At 44.8% G+C, this 16,506-nt stretch overlaps 1 protein-coding gene across 4 annotated transcripts in view; it reads left to right on the plus strand.

Annotated features, from left to right (window-relative positions):
* The window catches only part of SYNDIG1 (synapse differentiation inducing 1), a 174,098-nt gene that overhangs the window by 112,312 nt on the left and 45,280 nt on the right, over nt 1–16,506 (plus strand). The window contains exon 4 of one of the 4 annotated variants that reach the window (XM_013057044.2): nt 6,113–7,098. The exons of the other annotated variants lie outside the window; for them this stretch is intronic. Within the exon in view, the coding sequence (XP_012912498.1) occupies nt 6,113–6,127 (15 nt within the window). The 3' untranslated portion in view covers nt 6,128–7,098. Of the gene's footprint in view, nt 1–6,112; nt 7,099–16,506 lie in introns of those variants that run through there. 4 annotated transcript variants of the gene reach the window in all.

The raw sequence follows: 16,506 nt of genomic DNA on the forward strand, positions 1-16,506 counted from the left end.
TTCAGGCTTTTCCCATGAGAGCTATGTGTGATATCAGCCTTCTCCCGTGAATCCCAGTCCCGTCAACTGTAGTGGTAAGGTGGGGCAGGTCACTCTTAGCCTCCTGGGTCAACCCAGCTGAGAAAGCCCTTTACCTACCTTGTCTGGGGTTGTTGGGAAGTACCATTGACATCAGAGCTATATTTTAATTGCCAAATTTTACAATGGGATATTTTTCCCTTGGATTCTATGGGGGCAGATGTTACCTGCTCAAAGGTGTGGCAGCCGACATCAGCGTGAATGTGCAGACAGGGCGCTGGGCAGAAATGAGCTCTGGTAAATGACTGGCAACAGGGAAAGGCTGGAGAGGCTGCCCTGTCTTGGCTACTTCACATCCTAGGTGAGGCCCCATCTCTGGAGCAGGACGAACTGTGCAGAGGGTCTCTGTCTGAAAGATTGCAACTATAATAAATATCAGGACCACAACTGCCAAGGCTTGCATTTAGGTTCTTTCTCAGAAAGTAATTTTATTCTTCACACCTTAAGAATCTCTTACTTGGGCCTGATGCCTCATGACGGTTAACACCTTTGGTTGTAAAGACCATTCTGATTATTTGTTTCACAGTGAATGTGAAATGCCGTGTCTGTGGAGTCCTCTGGCCACACTGCTCTGAAGTGAAAAGCAAATACTTTTGAGGAGTTGAGAGGTTGCCTACAGCATTGAAATTAGAGGACAGGCTCCAGGGTCCCTCCAACTCCCAGGCTCTCAGTCCTTCTTTTCCTAGTACTGTGAGCATGGATTTTCTTCAGTGGAACCCCAGGAAAGAAAGGATACTACATCTTTTGGAGAACTCTCTGCAGGTTAGTGCCTTTCACAGGACCCATGTCCCAAACCTTCTTCCCACAATGCTTGCTGCTTGACAGCCTAGAGCTTTGGCAGCTCACGGCTTTCCTGCAGATCTGGGGGACACCCAGCCCCAGGCACATGGTGCTCCAGCCCAGCCATCAGGCTGCTGGGCATTCTGTGTGTCTCTTCAGCCCAACTGCAGACACAAAATCTTCAGCAGGCATTGGAGGGGAGAGGATGGGCACGCCATAGAACAGACACTCTGAGAGTCATTACTCTTGATTAAATCAGTGCTTTCCTAAGCAAAGCCAGCTGGGAGCTCTCCCTGCATGCACTGGAGAGAGGAGAGCCCAGAGCCAACCCCATTTCTCTGGGGTCCTTTGTGGGCTGCTCCCAGGGCCTCCTGCTGCCCTCAGGTGTGGGAGTACTGAGGCAGGGAGGTTACAGCCATCTGGGAAGACAGGACCCCTCACATTGCAAATGCTATTCACAAGGAAATCTTTGACACCTAAGTGTGATTTGGGGTGATTTCTTTTCCTTTTTTCATAGATCAGATCTCAGTGTAGTTACTGACAATTACATCATGTTTGTGCGTTGTCAAAATAATCACCAGCAAGCCATTCAGAAACGTGTGAGTCCATTCCAGGCAAACAAAACAAAGCAAATCTCAATGAATAGATTACACAGGGCAGTGGGGAGGAGAATTAATAGGTTCCCTGGACTTACAAAACCTGGCTTATTTTTTATTCTGCCTTATCCCAGCTGGGTCCAGGTCAGCAGGCACCTTTACCACACCTCAGTTTCCTGATCCACAAAATGGTATCAGCTACAGCATGTAGCCAGCAAGGCCACAGAAGTGAACTTAGAGAGATGGTCCCTGCAAGGTTCCTGCAAAGTATCAGGGGCTGACCGTGCTCTACTGGAAATCCCAGTTGTCTATACCCATGTGGGTCCCTCGTGAAGGGAGACCTGGAAGGAGACAGAGAATATTTTCTCCAACAGATTTTATAATTCAAATAAGGTTAGTTAAGTAATAGGAACAATAGTACTGAAGGTGTTAGCAAGCTAGGTGACAGCTGCTAAGCACGTCATAGGTGCTGGTCCCATGTTAAATACTGTGAACATGCTTTCTCGGGGCCTGGTCCTGACCAACAGCATCAACACAGCAGCACAGTTTGCAATGCACGTTGCCTGACCTCACCAAAGACCTGCTAGGGTCTTTGGGCAGAGCATTGGGAAAAGGGCCTCGTAATCTGCATTTGAGCATAGGGCATCTGTGATGCAGCACTGCCATCATATCACTCTCTGGGCCGTGAAATCAGGGTTCAGCAAAGTCGGATGTTGTCCTAAAGTCAGGGGTGTCTGGCCATCCACTGAGATTATTGGTATGGCCTGATGCAGAGCACCGCTGGAGGAGGCAGCTTCCTGGGCCCACGGGGATGGAGGACTCACGAGTCCACATGGAGGCCGGTGGGGAGAGGGGCGTGGTGTTCGTCCACAGCCTTGTTTTACTCCAGCTGCATCAATTGTCCGACCCAGCTCTCAATGCAAGCAGGTTTTATAAACCAGTTCATAGGGCAGGAAGTGTCGTGTGCAATGTTGGTAGCTCCATCTAGGAACCGAGGTTTCTGAATAATGTGGAGGATAGAAATGAAGCCCTAATTTGCTGAGTGCCTGCTGGGAGCTAGTTACTGAGCACATCTTTATTTAATCTTGGCCATGAGTTTGAAAGGTGGGCAGATGTTATCATTTTATGGATGAGAAAACTGAAGTTTCAAAGGGTTAAATGATGTATGGAAATTGGAGAGATAGCAAGTATGGGTACATGAGGTAAATAGCAATATTTCTAACCCTGAAAACCCAATCTTCTGCAATATAGTTTGACTTTTATCTGTTTGCAAACAAAAATGGTAGTACAGTACTTGTTTCTGAATCTACCATGCCTTACCACGCTTAAAGCATGTTGTAGTTAAGAAAGAAAGGTCCATTCTAGACAGGATAGTGGTGCTTGCCCTCAGTACCTTTACCTTTACTCAATCCCACAGGGCAGGTGCTATCAAGACAGAGTCTGGGGACCCTCCCCCAGGAGGCCATGGGTCTGGAGCTGAGCCCCAGACAGGCTGGAGGGTAGCATGGGCTGCCTCTGCAGCAAACATCTCCTGCATTCCAGTAGTTATTATGTCTTGATTTCATTCCATTTTATAAAATGTTTCTTTCTTCTGGGACGCCTGGGTGGCTCAGTTGGTTAGGCGGCTGCCTTCGGCTCAGGTCATGATCCCGGCCTCCTGGGATCGAGTCCCACATTGGGCTCCTTGCTAGGCAGGGAGCCTGTTTCTCCCTCTGCCTCTGCCTGCCATTCTGTCTGCCTGTGCTCGCTCTCTCTCCTTCTCTCTCTCTGACAAATAAATAAAATCTTTAAAAAAAAATGTTTCTTTCTTTTACTAACTGCAACATTATAACGGAAATTAAATGAGAAAGGAGTATTGAAACCAGATTAAAACCAGATTATGAATAGCACCAGCAAAGGGAATTAGACAAATTAGGGAGAAAAAAAGAGGAATCCCTCAATATGAAAAATAGAAGAATGAGAGTACAACCTAACCTATAAGAGTGTCCTTAAATACAGTCATTCATCTGCTATTTATTGAACACCTACTATGCACCAGGCCCTGCTCCGTGTGCAGGGATGCAGCGGTGAACAAAGCAGAACTCCACCTTCACAGGGCCAACATTCTCATCAAGAAAAGTGGAGAACACGTAAACATAAACTTCAGGTGTCCAATAGGGATACATTATACAAGAGAAAAATTAAGTAGGAAATGGATATGAAGCATACATTTTTAAATAGGTGTCCATGGAAGGCCTTGCTGAGGCAGTACCATTTCATGATGAAATTACGGACTGACCATGTGGACTTCTTGAGGAAGAATATCTCAGGCAGAGGGACCGCCAGTGCAAAGGAAGAGTGGGGAACATGCCCAGTGCACACAGGAAATGATGTGGAAGCCAGTGTGGTTGCAGCAGGTGCCCTCTGGGTGTGGAAGAGAAAATGAGCCAAGAGCGGGGCAGGTGGGGGCAGACTTCATAGTGCTGCCCTTTAGGTTGTAACAGAGACTCAGGCTTTTTATTTGGGCCAAGAAGCCACTGGGGTATTGGAGCAGAGGAAAGACACCACCTGTGTATACTCTATCAAGCGAGCCTGTAGAGGATGAGGTAGAAGCTGGGACACCTTGCTGGAGACTGGTATGATCATCCAGCAGTAGTCTAGACCATAGAATCCTCCCCTCTTGTTTTCTCAGTGAAATAGCAACCCTGATAATAGCTCTTAGGGATGTGTCTGTCCTTTCCCCATCTGACTCCAGTAGGACTGGATAATACTAAATTATGGGAGAGAACCAAGCAATCCTTAGTAGTAATATATACTAAAGGTACTTATTATTTTTCCTGAATTTTACTTTCTCTAGCAGAGTAGAAACACAAGTTGAGTACATTGTAAACTGTTTTTTTTCCCTCCTCTGAATAAGTGACTGTGTAAATTTTACAAAGGTGGAAGAAAACAATTATGGAATTTGGGGCATAAAAACCTGTTGCTCAGATCAGCCCTGGGAGAAGACATGAGGGTCAGCATCACTGTCCAGCAGGAATGAAATGCTTCTCCCCTGAATCTCCACCTTAGATATCAACATTAATTGACTACATCTGATTCATAGGATTCTTGTCAATGTTTTCACCCCATTTCCCGGAAAGACCCCAAACTTTTCTGTAATCACTCTCGAGACGTGCCTCTCAAAGAGAGTGAGGACACAGTTTCCTTGCAGACTGCCAAATAATGCCGTTTGTTGGATTTGCTTCCCTAGCTGGTTCGTGAGCCACCATTCTACTGGAGCTAAAAGAACCAACCCAGGGGGCCATCAGGACTTGGATTACTTGTTCCATCCTCCACTTTATTGGCATCGAAGGAACAAACTGATCGCTCTTAGAAAAATGTGAGATTGGTCAGATGACTTAAAAATATGAAGCAGGAAACTGTTAGGGACTTCTGCTCATTGCCTAGACTTCTGACCTCTTGTAGCTGGAATGATTCCCATGTTGTTTATCTGTGATTAAATGTGAAGACACCTTTTTCTTTGTTACATCACTTCTCCACAGTGCCCACACATGTGTTTACCTCCATGTGGTTTCTGGGTCCTTGCTCTTCCCCCCCCCCCCCCCACACCCAGATGTCAATATGACCATCAACTGGTCACCTTCAAGTTTACATGATTAGTCTCTGTGCCAACTATGGGGCACTCCAGGGTCACTCCCTGTACACAAGTGTGGCTCATGCAGGAGGCCCTTGTTGCTGGGGTGCAGGGAGCTTCACGACACCATAGAGAGGTGCATGTGGTGTCTGGGGCATGCTGAAGAGATGGGATTGTTTCCTCCATGATCAGGAAAGGGATTGGCCCTGAATTTACTCATCCTTCCTTCCTTACCCCCAGCCTATCACCCAAGGCCTTTCAAGGTCTTCCAGGATGCACTTGGAGGAGCCGCCTTGGCAGCGTTGCTTGGGAGACAGATGATGGATGTACACTGTGCATTTTTCTGAAGCTAAAAATGCAAGCTGAAGGGAAGAAATAGTGTGTGCAGAAGAGATTCTGGCTTTATGTTGTGGGAAAGGCTGCGTATGTTTTTCCTTGCTTCTGTTCTAGTATTTCAGGACATGCTTCAGCTTCTCCAGGGACTGCCCCATTCCTTGTTATGTCTGATTCTGAAAGAACTACAGTTATTAGGTAGGCAGTGTATCCGTTTTGGTCTTATTCTCCAGGAGATGCTGGGCTGAAAGAGAGTGAGCCTTTGCTGCAGTGGATGACTGGGCCATGCCCAGGCCTGGGAGCTGGAATGCCTGGGAGCTGGAATGCGGCCCTGGGAGATGCCTAACACCACTGCAGCAGGCTGATGGGCGCCAAGCAGAAAAATCTGTCACCCTCCTGGACTTGCACCCTACAGCAAGGTCGGGGTGCTTTATTTAGAGGTACATAGAAGGAAGGAAAGACATGGAGGTGCCTTACCATGCTGGTTACCACCTCCCAGCTCATAGGACCATTTTGGCAGGGGCCACTGGAGAGGGAGTGCTGTCTCACTCCCATGGCCTGCACAGGTGGAGTGTCATGCTTCCTGGGCTGTGGTGGGGGAAAGGCCTGGGCCAAAGCAGTCAGTGACCAGGCAGAGGCAGGAGGCAGGAGGCTGAGGGACTCTGAGCTGCAGGAGATGTGTCTCATGCCCCTCCTCCTGTCCCTTCTCCAGGTGCACAGGTGCTGAGCTAGTCACCTGGGTATCAGCAACCTGAGGTTCTATCCTGTTATCGCCGGAGGGCTGCCCCTCCTCCAAGAACACAGGAGCATTGACAATATAGCAGGAAGACTCTCTGTGGCCTGCACTGACCTGACACCAAAAGGAAAGTGGTGGTATAATAAGCTGACATCCAGCCTTTATCCTGTACTGGGCAAGAGCGTCACCCTTCCATGGAGTGAGAACTACAGTAAGAGCATTGTCTTAAATTCAAGCTGGGCAGGATGCAATGTGCTTTATGGGCACCTAACTCTCACAAAGGCCCTATAAAATGAGGTAGCAATATTATCACCACTGCACAACTGGCAAAGGTGGATAGACCCTGTTGACATCAGGGTCTGTGCTATTTATGAATCTTTCAGATACACTCAGAGCTACTTCTGCAGAGGAAGTTTACTATGGATAACATTTCATCCTCATGAGGACCACTGGCCAAGACACAGGTTCTCTTGGGCCCAGCAAGTAAGGAAGCAGAAGCTTAGCAAGTTTGTTTATTCAGGATCACAATAGCAGGTTCACTGGCACACCAAAAGGGGGGTCCTGGGGATGAGGCTGTACAGAATCACTGCAGCGCCAAGAGAGTTCCTCTGTACCGGCATTTGGTACTGAGAAGCTCTAATTCAGTCTCTTCCATGATCACTTTATTTTTTTAATTTAATGCTGATTGATTTGAGTTCCCATGTAAAAATTATCTTTTATTAATTTTCTTATCAGTCCCCATTTATCCTTCCAACAAGAACAAGTTTGTGGCTTGAAAAATTATCCCAATGTTGTTTGTTGGAAGAATCAGCCAATTGATTCCTTTTTTAAGTCTTCCTTTATTACAACGTTCAGCTCTCCAAATGTGGAATATATTGTTATACATTTCTGAAAGTCAGAAAAACGGAAAGGGACTGGAAAGAAAATAACTCCAAATACAGGCAATGACTAACTTTTCTCTCCTTTGTACAAGTGTGTTTGTGTTTATTTTTCAAGTGTGTGTGTGTGTGTTCTTTGGGGTTTTTTTAAGATTTTATTTTCAAGTAGTATTTACCCCCATCAGGGGCTCAAACTCACAACCCCGAGATCAAGAGTTGCATGCTCCACCAACTGAGCAAGCCAGGTGCCCCTATTTGTGTGTTTATTTTAACACCATTAATGTGAATGTGATTTTCAAAGCATTCGTAGTTTGAAAATAACACTCAGAACAGTACACATATATAACCACATAGCTTAACAAATTAGTCTAAAGCAGGTGGCCAAGTAACCATCAGCTAGGTCAAGAAATACAAAACCTCCATGTCCCCTGCCACATTCCCTTCTGACCTTGGCCCCTGACTCCATCAGTGAGTATGGTCATGACTTACATAGGGCTCGCTTCTTTGCATTTTTATTATTTATTCCCTACGTTTACTTTCCCAAGCCCTCATTATCTTTCCTGACTGCACTTGCAAAAGCTGTGAGGAGTATAAGTGACATCCTTATAGCGTCTCAGGTGTCTAAAGGAAAATTTCCAATCTTAATATTGACATAAGAGCTTTCATATATCTTATTTTTTAATCATGAAAGGATGTTGAATTTATCAAAAGCTTTTTGTGCAAATGAAAAAAATTATATGAGTGTTTTCCTTCAACCTACAACGAGGCAAATTGCCTTTGCTGTTTGAAAAATGTTAAATCGAGCTTGCATTCATTGTCTTGTTTTTCTGTTCCCTGAAATTTTATATACAACTGAAATTATTTATTTGTTGTCTCTCTTGTGGCATTCACTGGTGGAGCCATCTGGGCCTGGAGATTTCTTTGGAGGAAGGTTTTTAATTACTGATTTAATGTATTTAACATTGATAAGTTAAGTTGCATTCTGGAAAGTTGTATTTTTCTAGAATTTTGTCAGTTTCATCTACATGATAAATTTATTAATGTTTTCAAAGTATGAATTTGGGCCTGTATATACATAGAAGGGTGGGTAGACAGATGTGCCTTCAAAAAGATATTGTTACTGTCTTATATTGTCAATATTTATTTGCTTGTATCTGCGTCCTCCACTTCATTTTTTGTTTCTCCCTGAATCCTTGACCTTCTGGCTTGCATGGTTTTCCTTTTATCTAGAGAATATCCTTTAGAATTTCCTTGAATATGGGTCACTGGTTAAATGCTATCTGTTTTGTGTCATTGGAAATATCGTTTCATTAATTTCATTCTTCTAGGTGTTTTCACTAGATATGGAATTCTGGGTGGCAGTTCCATCTTCAGTTGTAGTGAAGCTTCTGATAAACCATTCACGAAGTTAGAATATTCTTTTTCTTTTTAATGCATCAGCTCTAGAATTTGTTTCCTCTTTTTCAGATCTGCTGTAACACTTTTTTTTAGAGTGATTAGCTGCCAGAATTTTAAACCTCTTGTTTTCTTGAACATAGTAAGCAGAGGTCTTTTATAGTTTATGGCTGATGATTATAATGTCAGGGAATCCTATGAGTCTATTTTTTTAAAAGATTTTATTTATTTATTGGACAGAGAGAGAGATCACAAGTAGGCAGAGAGGCAGGCAGAGAGAAAGGAAGGGAAGCAGGCTCCCTGCCGAGCAGAGAGCCTGATGTGGGGCTCGATCCCAGGACCCTGAGTTCATGACCTGAGCCGAAGGCAGAGGCTTAACCCTCTGAGCCACCCAGGTGCCCCCTGTGAGTCTATTTTTTAAATTCTCTTTGTTCTTACTCATGACATATGTTCTTTAGATTTTTGTTGTTGTATGCTGGTCATTATTTAGTGGGGGGGGGAGTATTCATGGAGAAATGCCTGGGTGATTCAGTCAGTTGCGCATCTGCCTTCAGCTCAGGTTGTGGTCCCAGGACCCTGGGATTGAGCCCTGCTTAGGGTCCCCTGTTCAGTGGGGAGTCTGCTTCTCTCTCTGCCTGCAGGTCCCTCTTCTTGTGCGCTCGCTCATGCTCTTGCTCTCTGTCAAATAAATAAATAAAAATTTTAAAACATATTACTGGAATGTTTTGAGGATTAGAAGGATGCCACTTAGTTTCAGATAGGTATTTCTTTGCTTTTGTTAGGACTTGGCACAAAGAATTCAGGGTCACCTTAGTCCAAACTCAACTTTTTTTTTGTTTGTTTTGTGTTTGTTTTAAGATTTATTTTATTTTAAGAGACCATGTGCACATGAGAGGGGTAGGGGCAGAGGAGAGGGAGAGGAAGAGAGACTCTTAAGCAGACCCCACCCTTGGCTCAGCACCAAGCCCAGCACTGAGCCAGCCTTTGGGTTTGATTTCACCACCCTGAGATCATGACGTGAGCTGAAACCAAGAGTCAGACACTTAACTGACTGAGCCACCCAGCGAGCCCCCAGCTCAAGTTTTGGGTAGATGCAAAGCCAGGCTGTAATTCATGAGAGGACAGATATCCTTTCACTTCAATATTTCTTCAATGATAATTCTTTGGTGCCCTATCCTGTGGCAGTGGCTGGTTTGCCAGGATCTCTGTCTTTAGTGGGCTCTGAGCCCCAAAAGTAACCAAAACAAACACTCTCACTCAGGCTTCTCTTGTGGGTCAGCAAACATCACCAGGACAGAAGTGTCTCCCAGTGCCTGGTCTACCCCTCCAGATTCTTGCCTTCCCTCTGGCTAATAACCTCTCATTTTGTTTTCAATATTTTTGATACTTATAAAAATGTTCTTCAATGTTTGCTCTAGGGCTTTTAGCTGTCTTCTGCAGAGAAGTTACTAGAGGCATTACCAGAAGTAGAAGTCTGCATGCCTCTCTTTCCTTAATTGTTTATATGGGGAATATATTTATTTCATGAAAGGAATATTTTTTTAATTAGAAAATTGAAGGCTTGGTTGAAGAACTTAGATTATCTGTTGCTTGGATGCCCATTCCTTCTGGTGCTAACAGGAAGTTCAACTGGATCTTTGTTCTGCATGAGTGACCAAGTACAAAATTACTGCAGTCAACAGGTATGTGAGAAAATTGGACAAAGCCCATCTGTGTCTTATGCATACTCAGAGGACATCACATCCTGGTGTAAATGATAACAAGTACAGGGTCTGGCACTTAGAGGCTCACTGAATCCTGGTTACATTTGTGTCTGATGCAGAGATGTGCACACTCATGTTCTGCTTGGTCTTTTCCTAAACACCCATGTTCTGCCATGTGGCTTATAAATGTAGTATCACGTAGGGATATTCAGACACAGCTGGGAGAAGTTGGCCATGACAGAGACTAAATCAGGCCTCTGAATAATCCTCTGGGGACATGTCTCATGAAGGACAGTGGACAACAGCAATAAGCCCATGGGGAACCTCTGGGAGACAGAGCACATCTTGCTCCTCCAAGGCACTCCACTGAAAGGAGGAGGTGCTTCCAGACATTAGTTGGGAGCAGCTATCAGGGACAGTTAATTCTCTGCCCCATCTGGCTTGTTCCCACATCATACCTGGGAAAAATAAAGACAGAGCTGACTGAGGATGGGGGGAGGAATAAGTCACGCTGACATCAGCTTTATGCTGCAGAAGGAAGCAGACTGACATAGGACTGAGAAGACAGGGAAGGGCTAGAGAGCCTTGAATGCAGAGCAGAGAGTCTGCCTGTTAACAGAGCATTTTAAACCAGAGAGTAACAGGTTGGAATTACAACCTGAAGAATAGTCAGGAAGCACAGAATGGAAACAGTATGTTCTAAAATAGACTCATCTCTAGATTAAAAAATCATTTTGCAAGGAAGTGAGCAGACACATTTGTCAGGCACTGTGGGTGTCTCTGTGGATGTTTCTTTATACCCTTGGGGTCACTGGAGATAGATGGAGGAAGACCCTGGTCCATTCATCTCCCCTCACCTTCCCATCAGCCAGACGCTAGTTACAGCATACCTTTGACTGGTGTGAAAATGGACTGGGATCTTTTCAAATGTTTGTAGAAAAATGCTTTGGGTGTTTTCAGAAGCTGTCTTCTGTCCATCTTTCTAACCACTTCTCTTACTAAAACAAACCAGCATTTTCATGTTCTCCTGTCTAAACCTTCTGAAAGGTCATAAGGACAGACTTCTGAAATGGTCATTGTTCTTTTTGCTCCAAAGTTGTGTGTTCATAACAGATGCATTTACATAAAACTGGACCCTTGCCTATTCCACACATGCTAAATGGTGCTATTTATAATCATCGACTCATTTTGGAGTCCATGTTTCACACACTTCAACGCACCTCTCTTTTGTCCTCAAGTTCATCATATCAAATGTCCCCTGACTCATAGTAAACTGAATATATCACCTAATGAATGCATCTGTGGGCACTAGCAGATTCTGCATTAGCGTAGGATCTGACTTTCTACTTGAGAATCACCAGTCATCCAAGGTAATAGACAGAGAGGTAGAGATTTTCTGGCTCAGACGGGTAACCACTAATGCCACAAAACCTGTGCTGGAGTCCAGGAAAAAGGCCTGGCAAAGCAGTTCTGCCCCAGTGGGTGCAGAGGAACAGGGGTGAAGGGGTCACAAGGGGAGAAAAATGCTACCAAGGGACAGATGAATGGAAAGGACTTGAAACAAGTCCACCTCAGTCTCCCAAGGTGAGTGCCATGTCAATTGAGCTTATGAGGAGGGAGACCCATGGCTGCAAAAGCCTAGGCTGGCACAGAAATATAGTTGACTTTGCAGACAAATGATTTAAAAACACACACACACAAAATAGTGGGCTAACTATATAAGATGGATATATTTTACCTTCTATCAGGAAAATGTGCAATGGAAGCTCAGTGACCATCAAAAGATCTCTCCCCTTCTCTCCCTCTCTCCTCCTCCGTTCTTTCCTCCCTCCCTCTCCCCTGCTCAATGGATATCTCTGTCTTCATATGCACATTTAATATGCTGATTGTAGCTTCTGAAAGTTGTTTTGCAACCTTAAACAATTCCATATAAATATTAATGATCTGGGGCAGCCAAGACAAATCAGATTTCTGATTTTTGTTGTTCCCCCCATGTCCCAGAATCTACTATTGGATAAAAGTTACTGATTTTTAACTAGTTTCAGTGTATAAATGAACAAATACATCATGTCTGTTTTGTTCCCTGGAGTGTATTACAGGGATTTTTTTTTCAGATATAGAAGATGCATTATCTCAGTAATTAGTATCTTGATTTTGTGATTATTTGTTGTAGCAGAGAAACCCACATGTTGATTGTCCAAGGGCAGAGCCAGACAATGCCAGCAGATTCTCAATCTAGGTTTAAAATCTCAATCTAGGTTTAAAATCTCAATGTATTAAATTTTGCATTCTTCCATGTGGCTGTATGGGTTGCCTCAAATTACATTTCCAAATGTGTAAACTTTTTTCTTTTTAGAGGATGTATATAAAGTTTTGAAGATATAGTGTGCCTCTAAAAGAAGGGCTGTTCCTGTTTCTTTTGCATCTCTTTTAAGACTAAGGTGTCTACACCAGTCCTGTGACATCCTGAGAACTAACACAGACCTGCAACACCACAGGCTCCTGGTTTTGTGCAGTGGCCCTTGGCCAAGCTGTTGAGTGCTGAGTCCAGTCTAGCCAGGCATGCCCTGGTCCATGACAGAGGCAACAAAGGGTCACCACACATGTCTCCAAATGCAGCTACATGGACAGCCCTTATTAGCTTCAGATGGCTTCAAGTCAGCATTTGTCAGGGGTGGTCAGTGGGATACCCCTCCCTCTCCTTTGAACTGGGAACAGGCCAAGGCTACTGATCCAGCTTGCTGTTCATACCAGCAATTGCCAGCTTGCATAGAGGGCAGCAATTTCCTTTGTTTCAGCTCACATATGTATTGATGCAAGCTGAACATACCAATTCAAGAAGGGTTTTGGTGAGTCATTGTTTGATGAGCACATTTTAGATCCTCCTGGGAATCTAGGGCCATTTTTTGTATATCTCTGATATTCCCATTTTGACATCAGTGAAATTCAGTCTCTAACACTGTCAGAGAGTCCCTTACCTGACTACCTCACCCATAGGGCCAATCTTGTATTTTATAACATTACCATCTTCACCTCTGCATAAAAAAATGGTACAGAAGAGGCTACCTTGGTGGTTCAGTCAGTTAAGTATCTGATTTTAGCTTGGGTCCTCATCCCAGGATCCTATAATAGAGCCCCACATCAGGATCCCTGCTCAGCAGGTAGTCTGCTTCTCCCTCTTCCTCTGTCTCTTCCCTCCCTGTTAATCTCTCTCTCTCTCTCTCTCTTTCTCTCTCACAAGTAAATAAATAAAGTCTTTTTAAAAAAATGATATAGAAAGAGGACAGGACCCTGACTGATGACTCTAGAGGTGGGTATTCTAGATAATCTCCCTTTTCTTGCCTTTTTGATGAACTTGAGCATTTTTGGGAGCTTTGAGAATCATATGAACTTCAGACATAAAGCTTAGCAGATGCTGAATTTAGAGCTGAGAAAATGTACTATGTACTGAGCCCAGCATGTACTATGCCCAGCGTGTACTGTACTTCTGTAATGTACTGTACAGCATGTAATGTACTGAGCCCAGCATGTACTATGACCTGCAGAGCATGCACACTATACTGCTCGTCTTAACTTTCCTTGTCTCTTCTTATATGAGGCCCTCTAAATTTTTAAATTGTCTAGGTTGACATACAATAGTAAGGAGTCTTTGGAGCACAACTTCAGAATGTGTTTATGTCCCTCTGTATCTCTGTCCACCTGAGCTTTGCATCGCCACAATGTGCAAGCCCATGCAAGAATTGAGAGCCCCACAGGGGTAGCTCCTGAGCTAGTAGGGAAGAGCTGTGGGGCTGGTTATCCCAGAAGTAATTCAAAGATAAATGATGAAGCAATGAGTTCTTGAATGACTTGCTTGCACTTTGATTGGGGGACTAGGTAGTAGCAAGATACACAGACAGAGAGAGATGTCTTCTAGAACTGGCTGTGCACTGGGGCACAGTGAAATATATGTGCTGAATTTATGAGTATGAGTCAGCTGCTGTTGGGGCCAGTCACCTCCTTTGGCCATGTCTTGGACCCTTGCCATCTTGCATCTCAGAACAACTGTGGCTCTCCAGAAAGCTTTTCCACTTTAGCTTTCCTATCTGAGCTCCCCTTACAAGATCCAGCCTCCAAGAGAACAATATCACCCAACAGGAGCCTCCCTGTTACTATACCTTCCATTCAAACTCACTGGGCATTTTCAAAGCAAGCATGAACCCCATGGCTTCTCCATTACCCATATTCTGCCATTATCCCCCAGCCTTACTAAGTTGATACCCTTGAAGGCCATATGCCCCCTCCCAGGACTGCAGGACCTACCACCACCACTGGTGGTCTCTTCTTTATCATCAAGGGAGTCCCAGGAACTTCCAGGTTGTCCTGGGATGGTCTGCAGGCACAGAAAGCCCGCAAAACAGACTGGCAATACTTTATGATCATCCCAGAAATCCTAAAATGCTGTGGAGACATGATAGTTTGGTAAAGACGTAGACATCTTAAGATTTTTCCTAGAGCTCACTTCGAGGTGCCTTGAAGGCCCAGTCAGTTCAGTTAACCATCTGCCTTCAGCTCAGGTTACGATCCTAGGGTCATGGTATCAAGCCCCGCATCAGGCTCTCTGCCTATTAAGGGATTCTGTTTCTCCTTCTCCCTCTGCCCTTTCCCCTCAGTCATGTTCTCTCTCACTCGTTCTCTCTCTCTAAAATAAATAAAAATCTTTAATAAAAATAAAAATTAAATTAAATTAAAAATTATCTGCATTCCTGAGATGATTTTGAATATTTTGCTTGATTGTTAACAGTGCCTCACATTCCTTTGGAAATGGCATGCAGAATTTGAAAACCAAATGAATCTTATAAGAGGCAAATCTTCCTTCTAGAGCCATCTGTGTCCACACTCAATTTGGAATCACCCTGTCAAGGGCACCTGGGAGCAGGTCTATGCATGTAGCATCACACACGAGAGAGCCAGTGCTAATCAGCTAGACCTCCGGTAATGGCACCATCTCTGATTCCACAGCAGGATGCCTGAGTCACACGCACCGCCCACAAAAGAAGTTCAGATTTATGCAGTGCCTGATTGCTCCGGCCCTCAAGCTGGTTTTAGGTAATTGGCAAGGTATCTCGCAAGGAACACTTACAGCATGGCATGATTTATTATGCGTGAATGTTGAATCATGAGAAATGGAGTTGCCCAAAGTTCAGCTGACATGCTAAAGGAAGCCAGAGCCCTGAGTGCAGCCGCTGGCCTGTCCCACTCAGACAACCGTGGGTGTTCTTTGCTGGACATTTACTTGTCACCTCCCAGGGAGGGGGCCTTGTGCCACGGATGAAAGGGAGTTGTTCCAGGCAGTTTGGTCTTCTAGAGAAAGTTTCTCTCTTCCCTGTAGGACCTTCTGTCCAATTAGGAAGGGGAGCTGGCATCTCAGTTGTTGGGTCAGAGGGACATTTTCTATTCAGGGTGGGTTCTCAGGCACAAATTACAGAAGATTATCTAGAATCTCTCCTATGTGTGAATCTGGAGTTGCTTAGGATAGTCTGGGTGCTACGTGAGAGTTGTCTTGATTTCTGTTCGTGGAAGTAGCGTTTGCCCACATACAAGACTTCCTCCACTCTGCCCTCCACATCCTCTGGGAATCCTCAAACTCTCTCTATACAAAGCTCTTGTCATCATTGTGCCTCCCTCAGTCCCTTTGTCTGACTCTAGGGCCTCACGACTTGTTTTCTGAGACATGAAATATGTTTCAGCCCATAACCCTGTTCTGGAGCCTCCATTACTAATATATCTGCCAAGACAGATAAGCCCATGTGGGTCCCCAGCTCACAGACTGCAGGGGCTCTCGCTGGTCTGTAGAACAGACTGGAGACCTTCTGCCTGGACTTGGGTCTCTACCTTCAACAGCCTATCCTACGCTCAGCCCTAAGACATATTAGGGTTCACCTGCCACCTCCTCCTCAGGAGGCTTTGTCCCTCCAACCTTGTGGTTTACTCATTTGGTCTGCAGAATTCCATGCTGGGTGCTCTCTCTCAGGCCCTTCTTGGACTACCCAGGCCTTCATATAATACAGCCTCGCCAGGGAAACATTCTAGTACTTCCTGGCTGTTTCCGTTCCCTGGTGCCCATCTCAGATGGGTGAGGGGACCAACGTGGCTCAAGACTCATAGGGAATTGGGCCAGACCCATCTTTCTGTGGGTGTCAAACATTATCCCCGGGATGGGATAAACCTATAACTCAGGAGTTCTAACACAACGTTCAGGGAGTACATGGAGCCCTCCCTGCTGTCCTGTAATTTCACATCTTCACAGGAGTCTTCCTGCTTTATCCAAGTCACTTGCGTGACTGTGCTGCATTACATAACCTCTTCCTGTCAGTGACAAAAAAATATCACCCTGGTGAATATTGCATTAATT

Source organism: Mustela putorius, unplaced genomic scaffold (genome assembly GCF_011764305.1).
Source record: "Mustela putorius furo isolate JIRA1106 unplaced genomic scaffold, ASM1176430v1.1 tig00000253_pilon_pilon_pilon, whole genome shotgun sequence".
Taxonomy (NCBI): domain Eukaryota; kingdom Metazoa; phylum Chordata; class Mammalia; order Carnivora; family Mustelidae; genus Mustela; species Mustela putorius.